Source organism: Myotis yumanensis, unplaced genomic scaffold, assembly GCF_028538775.1.
Source record: "Myotis yumanensis isolate MYYU_CA2020_CCGP unplaced genomic scaffold, mMyoYum1.0.hap1 SCAF_6, whole genome shotgun sequence".
NCBI classification, from domain to species: domain Eukaryota; kingdom Metazoa; phylum Chordata; class Mammalia; order Chiroptera; family Vespertilionidae; genus Myotis; species Myotis yumanensis.
The window spans coordinates 2,488,813-2,500,832 of record NW_027223757.1 but is presented as its reverse complement, the minus strand read 5'-3'; the positions used below and the strand labels follow the sequence as shown (position 1 = coordinate 2,500,832).

At 48.0% G+C, this 12,020-nt stretch overlaps 1 protein-coding gene across 2 annotated transcripts in view; it reads left to right on the top strand.

Moving 5' to 3' along the window:
• PACRG (parkin coregulated) overlaps positions 1-12,020 on the top strand; it is a 299,322-nt gene that overhangs the window by 170,793 nt on the left and 116,509 nt on the right. The window contains exon 4 of one of the 2 annotated variants that reach the window (XM_070419162.1): positions 5,541-5,690. The exons of the other annotated variant lie outside the window; for it this stretch is intronic. Within the exon in view, the coding sequence (XP_070275263.1) occupies positions 5,541-5,690 (150 nt within the window). The remainder of the gene's footprint in view (positions 1-5,540; positions 5,691-12,020) is intronic. 2 annotated transcript variants of the gene reach the window in all.

Sequence of the window (12,020 nt, the reverse complement as noted above, 5' to 3'; positions counted from 1 at the left end):
ATAAAGCTTTTTAAGGAACCTAATTAAAAATAGGAAAAGTTGAAGAGATATCTACTTCGAATGGAAATATTCAGTCAGAAGTAAAGAGGATCATTTCCCCTGAAACCATTCTCTACATTAATCAGAAATGTTAACAAAGTGCCAAGCACGTTTTTAACCTGACCAAATTATTTTAAAGTTTGTCTCAAAATATAGATGGTTAATAATAATCAAGAAAATATTGAAAAAGAATAAGGAAAGGCACTTAAGTTCTGCTACATTAAACACACATGAAGTCAGAATCATGAAGAAGAATACTTCTAGGGCAATATGCAAAGTATATTCATAATTTTGCAATAAGCAGTGCAAAACTGTTTTTTAGTGGAATGAAATCCGGCGTCTATATATGCCTATGGAAAAGCTAGTCTCTCCTGTTAGCATCTGACTTTATAAATTTCCAGTATTTTCTGTTTAAATTTTATCCTACAAAATGAGATTCTGGTGAAAATATGCTGTATAAGATACTTCTTTACTCACCTGCATCTTATAAACATTTTTCTATTAAAATATTTTTCTATCCGATGACTTTAATAACTTCATAATTTTCCTTTATGTGGCTATACTAGATTTTATTTAAATAAGCTGTTGCTTTTGAGACACTTAGATTGTTTGTAATTATAAATAGAAATACTTATAACCTCCTTTCCTCTTCGTCTTTCTCACAGCTGCACACTTCCTTAGCCTGAGTGCCCCAAAGTGAAGTTGCTGGGTCACGTGCTACATGCATAGCGTGGGAAGGTCGGGGGGTCGGGGGGGGGTCTTTAATGCGCAAGCTATGAGGGGCCTCTTTCCCAAACCGGTTCCCAGACTTATGAACTAAATTTTCAAAAACTTTTCGTTAATCTGATATTCAAAATTATCTTTTAATTATCACTGAGGTTGAACATTCGAGAATAGTAATTGTTCATTTGTACTTATTATCGTGTGCAGTATCTAGTCCTATTCTTTGCCCATTTTTAAATGAGAAGATTCGGTCTTTTATTGGTTTGTGAAGCTATTTTTATAACAAGGACATTAACATTCATAGCATCCGTCAACAATGTATTTTAGAATTTATTGTTTGCTTTTGCATTTTGTTGTTTCCAGTATTAAAAGAAGAACTGTTCCATTTTTCCTGATTCCACAGTAGCGAACCATGTCTAATAGCAGAAAATGTTCTCAGTTTGCACACATTATAGCAGTCAGAGAATTTATGCTTGAAGAACTCATACATGTAACTTATAACCATCTAAGGTGAATGGTTTAACACTTTGACTTTATTTTGTCCTTATTCTTCACCAATTTCTTTATATCTGAAGACTCTCCCATGTTGATTCTTCTTGAAGGCGGTAAGGTAAGCAGTGCAATAGAAATCCGATTTCCTGCATAGAAAGGTTCCACTGGCTGATCTATAATGTCAGTAGGCTTCCCATGTCAGACCCTTTTCAAAACCTTAAATCTCAAGTTCAAAGTCCTCACTTAAGTCTTGACAGTAGCTTTCAAGGCCATCGATTCAAGAATAAACACATTTCTTCTCTTTCAAGCTAGAGAATCATATTCTCTTTATACCTGTTAACACACTTTTTCAAAAGAAAAGAACTTTGTTAAAAAAAAAAAAAAGAAAACCAACCTTTTTTTAATTCAATTCTCCTGGGATATTAAGAACAAAAAGACTTACAACTTAATGGAACGTCTTAATTCCCCAAGAATGAGGGAGAAAACTAGAGGCCCTGGAGTGGAAGGGGCCACGTCACGGCGCCCTCTCGGATGAAGCGAAGGGCTTGCCTGGGGCACACCCTGGTCCTTTAGGAGGACGTAGGGTTCCCCTCTAGAGGCCAGTGAGGGTACCAGTTCAGGCATTTTACTTGTCAACTGTTGTCAATCCTATAACATTTATCGCAGCCATGTCCATCTAATGGGGGTCACAATAAAATGAAATAATTATTTCCTAATAGATCTACTACCCATCACGAGAGAGATAGTTAACTGATCACCAAGTCATCAGTTACCTACACATTATAGGCATAAAGCTAACCAACAAAAGTTTGATGTTATTACTCATTTGTATAAAAAGATTAGTCCTTCACGGTATATTCTCTAAGGAAAGCATCCAGCCTTGGTAGTCAGTGAGCTTGCTTTGGCCTGTTTTGAGCTGTGGCACGCACACCCTAACAGAAGAGCCCTGTGGTAGCCAGCGCTCAGGAGCCACTAGGGCTACCAAAACCTTTCCTACAGTTACCCGAGGGGCTCTACCCACGCCCAGGCAGCTCTCTCTTCTGATTCCTTCAACGGGCTCTCCTACTGGTGATTCTTCAGGGTCAACAGAAAGGCTTTCTTGAAAAAAACAAAACCCACCAATTGTAATGAGAACTATACACACTCCATTACACATTTTTTGAATGTGCAGCATATAAAAACACACTTACGTAGTTCCGTTTCAATGTCTCGTCTTCACTCAACAGTTTATAAAACATCTAGCGAGATGTGGCTATGAGTCCTTTTTAGGAGGGGGGTTGGGGGAGAGGGGGGAGTACAGAGAGAAGGCAGACACCCAGGACCTTGAGCATCCGATTCTGTTTGGTTGATACAGCAAGACGGGCTCTTTCAGCTTGGGAGAAAGTACCAGCCCTCCCCTTCCTTTGACACATCTGCACACATCTGCGTACGTCTCCCTACCCCAGAAACACACACACAACGATAAAGCTACTTAGGGGACTGTGTCTGCTACCTGGGGCTCTGCTCACACATCACCAAGTAGGAGCAGGAGCAGGACATGTGGTAAAAGAACTCCTTTGTCCAGGAGGGGGCAGCCTCTAGCATGCTGCTCCCTCTCCTGGGATGCTCTTCACACAGGTAACATCTGCTCACCCTTTGGGCCTGTTGCCGAGTCTGGGAGCCTCCCCTGCTGCTAGCCTGGCCCGAACGCCCCTTCGGACTTGCTGTTGAAATACCCCATCCTTCTGAATCCTTACCCTACTTGTGGTATGTGTTCAGTATCTTCTTCCACACGAATATGTGCCCGGGGGGGGGGGGAGGGGGGGTGAGAACCACATTTGTCCTTTTCGGGTCTATATTTGCAGTTCCTGGAACACTGGCTGATACATAACACGTCCTCATACACATTTGCTGAATGAGGGTTAAGTTAACTAATATATGGCAAGTGCTCAGTTTACTTCCTGCCACACAGAGGTGCTCGATACTCGTTAGCCGCTAGTGTGTGAGCCATCACGGGTCTGTCCCCCTCCGAGAGCGTGTTGAGACGCCCTGGGAGACATTTTGAAAGGATGTTCGCTGCCCATAAGCCTCAGAACCGCATTTCCACAGGCTTCTATTCTCTTCTGCTAAACTGAGCGGAATCAGTAGGCAAGGTTCGGTCACACCTGACTTCCGGAAAAGATGAAACAACTTTCAGAGGAGATGAGACCAGGAAAAGGCCCCCACTCCTGCCTGTGAGAAACTCCTCATGCCCTTCTCCCTTTCCACCGTCCCATGGTTTTCTGACACTCTGCTCTTAACTATCTCATTACTATAGCGTTTAGGCTAACTTACAGCATTCTTATTTTTTAGTGTTTTTCAGAATATAGGGTATGGCCTGCAATGTGTCTAAATGCTGTAGTGATGAGCCATCATGAAACGGAATCCCATAGTTACATGGGATTCATTCATCTCCAGTCATTGTGTTTGTGTTTCTTAAACCAAATAAGAATTGACCCGACTGCAACAGGTGTGGTGGGGCCGCCTTGAAGGTGTTTTCATGCCCCAACCCCCACTTCGTTGTTGGGAGGAATGTAACTGACCACTTATTTTTAAATACTTGCTTGTGCTTCCAGGGGAAATAACTGTGAAACCACTAAATGATTCCTTATAGTCTTGGGTTCTTAACTGGGAAATCAGTTTGGTTCAGACTTACCCTCAGTGTCCCCCTTGTGACTGGCTAGTTTGTACTTTATTCTGTAGGAAATGGGGTGGGGAGGGGACTCTCAGTGCTTTGAGCGGGTGGTGAGATCATTAGAAATGCTCTAGGAAGGGTAATGCAGCAGCTGTGTGAGAAGACAGGCTAGGAGAGTGAGGAAGAACAGAGGGAGGTCTGTTGGATGGCCATGACAGTGCTCCAGTGGGGAGTTCAAGGGCCAGAACCGAGGGGAGGTGGAGAGGATGGAGACCCGGGACCAGAGGAGTGAAAGAGAGAATAGAGAACCAGTGCGTAAGGAGTACAGTGGGGATGGAGAGACCCGAGTAATGGGGGTAAGGACCGGGAGATCGGAGACGTGTAGGTGGAGGTGAAACCAGAGTGTGGAGGTGAGGATGGGGAGGAGGACATGCATTCAAGAGATACTGCAAAGACGGAACAAGAAGACTTCCAACATGAGGGATCAGAAATAGAATCTGACGCTGGTTGGCTGGGAACCTGGTTGTAGCATTACTCCATAGGGAGCCAGGGGACCAAGAGAACGTTTATGGCAGAAACTTACCTTTGGAACAAACTGAATTTGGGAGGCGGTCAAGATTCAGGCTATTGGAAATGAGGCCCAGAGTTCAAGAATGATGTCAGGATGCCTCCCAGGTATATCGAGTATAGCATCGTCCCTTCTGAAAGCCTGGTTCCTTCTGTCCTTTGTCCCTCCACAAATGGCACATGCTTTAAGGTCATGGCCGACCTTTTTTTTTTTTTTTTTTTTTTGAGATAGAACATCTTCCTAATAAGAGTCTTTGACTTCATCTTGGAATAGTCTGGGGCCTCACAGGGCATGACACACCTTTGATCTCCTATAACACGTGCTCCCTACAGCTCTTCTGTACAAACTTTAGAACTGGTAGTCATCTGAGAGAGTCAGTGGCAGGTTCCCATGATTGTCTAGGACCAAGGAAGTGTGGGGTGTCGGCCAAGTTCACACAGCCGGCGACCAGTGCCCTGGTCCCAGCCTCTGACCTCCCCTCCCCGGAAGGAGCAAGAGGCACCTTCCAGCCCCCGCCCGTGTGAGAACAGGGACCCGGCCCCCGTCCTTCTGTGCGTGCACCTCGTCACCGCGCCCTCAGAAGTGTTCTTTCTAGCCAACTCGTATTTCTTCCGTCTCTTGTAGTTTTTTATGGGCGATTCCTTTTAAAGTTCTAAACATTGAAAATTTGCTTTCCTTCCCTGCGTTCTTGAGAGTGTAAAACACAGTCAGCTGACACTCGCCTCTACCAAGAACATTCTGGGTGTTTGTTTCACTCCTGCAACACTAACTGGCCTTCTCTGTCTGGCGATACCTGTCCATCACCGCCTCTTCCATGAGAGACGCTGAGCCACTCTCGTGGGGATGCTGAGGAATCACTGTCGGTTGGGAGAACAGATAACACACCAGCAAGACCCTGGTGATGGCACTAAGACCACAGCGCCTCGTTCAAGCCGTAACGATAAGGCTCGTCCCACTGGTGATCCCCAGTCGAGTCCGGTTTAATGAAATGGTCAGCCAGTCGATTCGCCTTGTGATGGTGGAATTCATGCTCCTTACTTTGGCCTGTTCCTTTCCCCCGTGTAGATGCCCTGAACCTCCGGAACCGGCAGGTCATCTGTGTGACGCTCAAGGTCCTGCAGCACCTGGTGGTGTCGGCGGACATGGTGGGCGAGGCCCTGGTGCCCTACTACCGTCAGATCCTCCCCATCATGAACATCTTTAAGAACATGAACCGTGAGTGACCCCGGGAGGCGGAGTGTCCTCAGTCTGAAAAGAGGGGAGTGGTTGGAGGCTGGGTTCACTAGCGACCCGTCAGGATGTAGCATCGCCAGCAAAATCCTTTGCAGATCTAGATGGCCCCCCTGCCCCCTCCTCCCACTCCCCAGGGCAGCCGGCAAATTAGCAGTTTCGGTTCTCATTCCTCGCACGCGCAGCTCGCTCCGTCAGTACAAAGGCACCGGAGCAGCTCTGTGATCTTCCAATAATTGAGTCGTAAAGTGTTTTTAATAGTTTTTGGAATACATTAGTAGGTTTTGAGCGTGTCCTTTCTCTGGATAGTACTCCTGCCTTTAGATACTGCCTGTTAAAACTGCAGTTTTTATTGATTTAAGATGAATTTTTAAAGCAATAGTATTAAATTCTGGTTCGGGTGGTTTGGTGAGTTTTAATAGATGTCTTCCATTTCTAAAATAAGTAGAACACTAGATTATTTGTAGCTGCGTCGTGATGGTGAGTGCTGTGTAAAGTATATATGTGCTGCTATATTTATTTTTTAAAATATTGTTGGGTAAGCTCTGGCAATCACGGAGGTGTCAGGGTATCTGCTGGGACCAGCAAGGCATCAGCAGCCGGGTGGCCTCTGGGCAGGAGGGGGCTCACGCCGGCCACGGAGCCTGTGAGCTCCCTTCTTGCCTCTGGAACCGTCTCTCACTCGCTCGCTCTGAAGGCCCGAACTTCCCAGCAGGGCGCACGTCAGAGCCACGGGCAGAGCCTGTGTCCAGGGAAAGAAGCTGGTGATGTGATGGAGGCTGCGGGCAAGTGTCCCCACGCCATCTCTTCTCACTATACCAACAAAAACCACACACGGAACCACGAGGAGGCCCTCCCACGCACAGTCCCTCTTTGGAGGCAGCGTGTGTTGTGTTATTCCTAGATTTCTCTTCAAAGTCTGCTTCGTCAGGCGGCCTATTCGGGAAACCATGGCGATGGCGTGCTCAGCTGCTTTTCAATAGCAGCGCCTGTGACGTGTTTCCTGTTCAACGCGGCGGCAGAAGGGCCTCCACGGGGCTACGGGACTTTCAGAATCCGAGGTGGGGTGCGTGACAGCCATTCCGGAACTCCCGGCACGCGAGGGTAGGTGGGCGTTCAGATGACACGGCTCCTCTTCGAGGAAATTAAGAACTGGGCGTTAGTAGTTGTGTGTCTCAGGTCTAAACTGCAAGCTTCAGTAGCAGCGTTTTTACTGTAGGGAAAATACTTGTCAACACTCTTGACTCAGAACTATGTTATTCTGAAAGGTGTCCTCAGATATCCAGGGAGTTAGGGAATGAGTCCTCATGTGCATACTGTTTAATTGTGGTTTGTAAATGAAACCCTAAGGACAGCCATTACAGATGCTAATTAACAAGAGAGAGAGAGAAATGATAGAGATAGAGAGAGAGAGAGAGATAGAGATAGAGATGCTAGAGATAGAGATGACAGAGATAGAGATGATAGAGATGCTACAGATAGAGATGCTAGAGATAGAGATGACAGAGATAGAAAGGATGAGAGAGAGCTAGATATGACAGAGTGCAGGTATTAAAGAATTGAAAATATTAGGCACAGCCACCCCCAAAAGTCTCAGTTGCAGCGAACATTTTCAAGTGGTCTCCCCATAGCCCGCCTGGAACCCTATGATTCACGTACTTTCCCATCCTTCCACAGCTTTCCTCTCATGTACACATTCGCTTCTGTACCCGCTGCATGGAAGCCGAACGCTCACCCCTTCCCGCCCCTGGGCATCTGGGACTAAAACCTACACATCATTTTGAATCTTCTTGCATTAAATGAGTGATATTCAAAGGACAATTAGCATCTCCCTCCTCCTCAAGGAAATATAAAAAAGAGGCAGTGCCGCTACCACGAACGGACGGATGGACATGTCCCTGGAGCTCACATGAGCCAACAATCACAGCCGTCCCTCCACCCTGTCATCACACCCCATATCAGGCCCTTGCCTCTCACATGCTCCCATGCTTAACAACAGGAGTGATTGCCTTAGGAATACATCCCTGTCTAGGTTTGATCAGCGCGGGGAATTCATAGGTTACACCGCAGCTTTCATTGGTCGCAAACATGCCTAATTATCATGGGACATTTCTAGACGCAGGCACCAGGAATTCTCCATCCAACCATTTCCTGCTGACTCTCTTTCTGCCATTTGAGGGGAAAGCAGTACTAGCTTCCGCTCCATTTTCTCCTCCTCTTGGGAGCCTGTCAGTACAGGGCGGTGGGCTCTGTTCCCAGGGGCCACGTTATGAAATGGGAGCGTCGCAGCTGTAAAGCTGAAAGCTGTTCCTCACAGGACGTGTGACCAGAGACCCGTTCTGCTAGCAGGAGCGTAGCACAGGGTTTCCGACGACAATAGTATCTTCACTGCCATGATCACTTAGCTTTAACCACGTTTAATAAACCCCCTTTTATGATGATGGATATTTACTCGTAGTCACAGGACCATACATACCTGTTTTATTTAAGCGGATGTGTTCAGTAACAGATACCTCTATTTACAATTAAAATTATATTAGACATTTCCAGCACGTCACATTGGGAAAAACTTTTATCTTCAATTCCAGTGTATGTGAGGACAATGTCACACATGTCTGTCTCCTCGCCTCTCTACTCTCTCGTGTAAATCAATATCTTGTTAAATTCAGATTCAAACACACTCCTTTCAAGTCCCACAACAAAACCTTTTCGAGAATGAGACCGGGTGTAAGTGACAGTCAGAGAGGAAAAGAATGAAGGAGAGAATATTCCTCGGACGCCATGGCCTGTCCTCTGTCTGTCCCTCGAAGCACAGCGTCAGCCCCATCCCACTGCCGCCCCTTCGTGCTTTCCTGTCCTTGGTGATGTCAGGGGCTGAGCAGCAGGGCCTGGCCAGGGTGCAGGCAGGCACCCCGGGGATGGGAGGTAGGCGGCAGGCAGGCGTGTCCCGGGACCTGCAGCCAGCTGTCCCCATCCGCACGCCCCCGGGTGCGCAGACGCACAACCAGCCCCCGGTCTCCGCCCGGTCCCGGAGCAGGAGTGGCTGTGCGGCTGTTTATGACTGACGTGTGCACAGGTTCCATGAGGCCACGGTTTAAAAAGAGCCGCAGCAGACGAGTCTGAGGTGAGAGTTGTAACGCGGGATAGAGAGCAGCATCCGGAGCCAGAGAGATGCGCTTAGGCCGGTCCTGTCGCTTCCCTGAACCTGCACGTTCTCAGCACAGAGTGGTGGCAGCAAGGCCTTTCCTGTCGGGTCGGCGTGACAATTCGAGGTGATGGACCCAGAGCCCTTCACACGGGGCTGGCGGCGTCTGGGCAGTAAAAGAGGCGGCCGTTACTGCCCACAGCTGTACCAGTGTCTACATCTGCAGTGTCGCGTGTGTCTGTTATGATGTGATGTTACAGACAAAGGTGGCAGTCCCGTATGAATGACCATGTAGCGGCACCGCAGGGGCTTGAGTGTGTTGTGTCCGCTGTTGGGGGACTCGGCCTGTGAGTGAGGTGCGGCCTCTGGTCCCCCCGCGGCGACCCCCCTCTGTCTTACAGGACCCGTCACTCCCCTGGTCGCCAAAGGCCAGGGAGGTGGCCACATGGGGTTCACTCACGGGCCACTGGGTTTCAAATCCACCCCTTCCTGCCAGAACCTCCGGGCTCGGACCCGTGCCGATGTTTGGGGGAGGGTCACGGTTACAAAGGGAGCCTGCGTGTGAGCGGTGGGGCTCACCGGATCTGGGGGGCGGGTGGAAGACCCACACGCGTGTCGCAGCTTGTGGGCGTGTTCCCCTTCCTTCGAACCTCGAATCGGGGCGTCTAACTCGGGGCGCCTCCCCGGGGACTGCTTTGGGGCAAAAGAGAGCGAAGAGCTTCCAGAACAGCAATTTCTCCTTCCCGTGTCCGTCCACAAGTGTTAACAGTCGCATAAAATTAAGGCAACAGGAACGTTCAGTTTACAGCCTTCAGAGACGAAGCGTGTAGCTGATGGGCAGGTATTGCATGTGAGAGGCGGGCGCCGGGGAACGGCCCGAACGTGTCCAGCTGCCATGCGGCTCCGGGCAGGGGCTGCCGGTGGCCCTGTCGTGGCCCTGTTTCTCCGGGCGGGCCTCGCGGTGGGTCCTGTGCTGGTAACTGCCCAACAGCCCTGAAGCAGGGGCACCTGGGACAGTGCGGAGACCCCCCCCCCCCCCCGAGTATCAGCGGCTCTGACAGTAGCGTGTTTACGTCATGGAATATGCATGGGTAATCATGACACGGCATGTTCCCGTGTATGGGAATCAAATAGTCTTAGACTTACCTAGTGTAGCGCTGGGACATAGGCCTCTAGAGGTTAGTAAAAGCCCGTAGAAAAGATGGTAAACTTTTAAACTTCAGTTCAGACACATTAAAACATAGAGAATCCTAGTCTTGTGGGTTTTAAAACTCTACAGGTGTTTATTTCAATCTGCAAATAAATGTTGTATTAATGGAAAAGAATGTCTCCAGGAGCGTCGTCGCTGCTGCATCCTTTATCCCTTGTTGTTGCTGTGCAGTATTCCACTGTAGAAACGTTCTGCAGCTTGTGTGTCCGTTTTCCTGTGGGTGAACAGTGGGCTGCTTCGTTTGAGGTTATTAAGGATAAAGGTTCTATAAACTACAAAGAAACAAAGAGGTAATGAGAATGCGCCAAATTTACAAAATTTTAGAATATTCGTATCAGTTCTTTGACCCTGAAATTCAATAAAAAATAGAAACAATTACTTTAAAGGAACTTGTGTGAGAACCTAAGTGCTCTCGGTCAGCGGGGTTTCCGATTCGGCGGGACCTGTGCTCACGGCCCTTAAAATGCTGATGAAGTTTGCAGAGCTGACGGTTTACCCAAAAATCTGTAGTTTTTCTGTTTCGTAATTGACTTGTATGCAGGCTATTTCCAGAGCTTTCCATTTGATTTTGGAATCGAGCCTTATTCCCCATGGAATTCTGTACAATTTTGAGTCTATGGATTGACATTTTAGAAATTTACTTCAAAGTTCCTTTGAAGTCATTAGGTTATTAGGTTTGGAAGCGTCTGAGTGCTTATTCAGGGAGGGGGCGTGTGGAGGAACGTGCTAGAACTCCCGCCCGCACTTCCTGAACATGAGGATGGAGTGACCGTGTATGATTGCGTGTCTCCCAGCTCCTCCTCTGCTCGGACGTGACCAGTTGACTAACAGTTAGAGGAACGACAAACTTCTCAAAAGCCTTGATGTCTATCAATAAATACCCAAACTGGTAAAAACAAAGATTAAAATAGGAGAATTACAGGCAAGTATCCTGCTATTATGGCTCAACTACTTTCTTGTTTTTAGAAACGTTACTGTCACATCATTCATGTTTCGGTGTGTGGTAAAGAGAACTTCAAGGAGCAAGAGATAAATTAAAGGTGAAATGTAGGTATTTGGGAGGAAGCAGAGGCAGGGAGGGCCTCAGTAAGTCGGCAAGATCGGAAAGTTCCAAATGGAGAGCCGTTTTGGCCCGTCGCCATCTCAGCGTGACTATGAATGGGACCACAAACGTTCGCACTAAAGCACCGCATTCGCCGAAACCGGTTTGGCTCAGTGGATAGAGCGTTGGCCTGTGGACTGAAAGGTCCCAGGTTCGATTCCAGTCAAGGGCATGTACCTGGGTTGTGGGCACATCTCCAGTGGGAGATGTGCAGGAGGCAGCTAGTCGATGTTTCTCTCTCATCGATGTTTCTAACTCTCTATCTCTCTCCCTTCCTCTCTGTAAAAAATCAATAAAATATATTTTAAAAAAATAAAAAAATAATAATAATAAAGCACCGCATTCAAGGGGGAAAGAAAATTGACCCGGGAAGGATCCGAACAGAACTGAGTCATAATCACAGCTTATCACCAGCTCGGGAACGGCTCCCGGCAGTCTTTGAGCTCAGTCACTATTTGTTGGCTGGCTGGCTCGCTGGCTGGTGTATTAGCGTCCTGTTGCTGCTATAATGAGTCACCACGAACGTGCTGCTTGAGACAGTGGGTGTTTGTGGTCTCACAGTTCGTGGGCTCAGCGGGGTAATGCGCGTAGGTCTAACAAGGCCGCAGTCAAGGTGCGCGCCACCCTGCCCTCCTCAGAGAGGCTCTGGGAGGATCTGCTTCCAGGCTCCTCCCAGTTGTTGGCAGAAATCAGTTCCAGGTTGTCAGCAGGGGTCACTCTCACCTGGTGGAGGCTGCCCCCTGCACTGGCTCCTGGCCCTTCATCTTCAAAGCCTCCCTGGCCTCTCTCCCCCACTCTGGTCTCCCTGCCTCCTTTGCTTCTAAGGCCTCCTGTGATTACACCGGGCTCACCCAATAG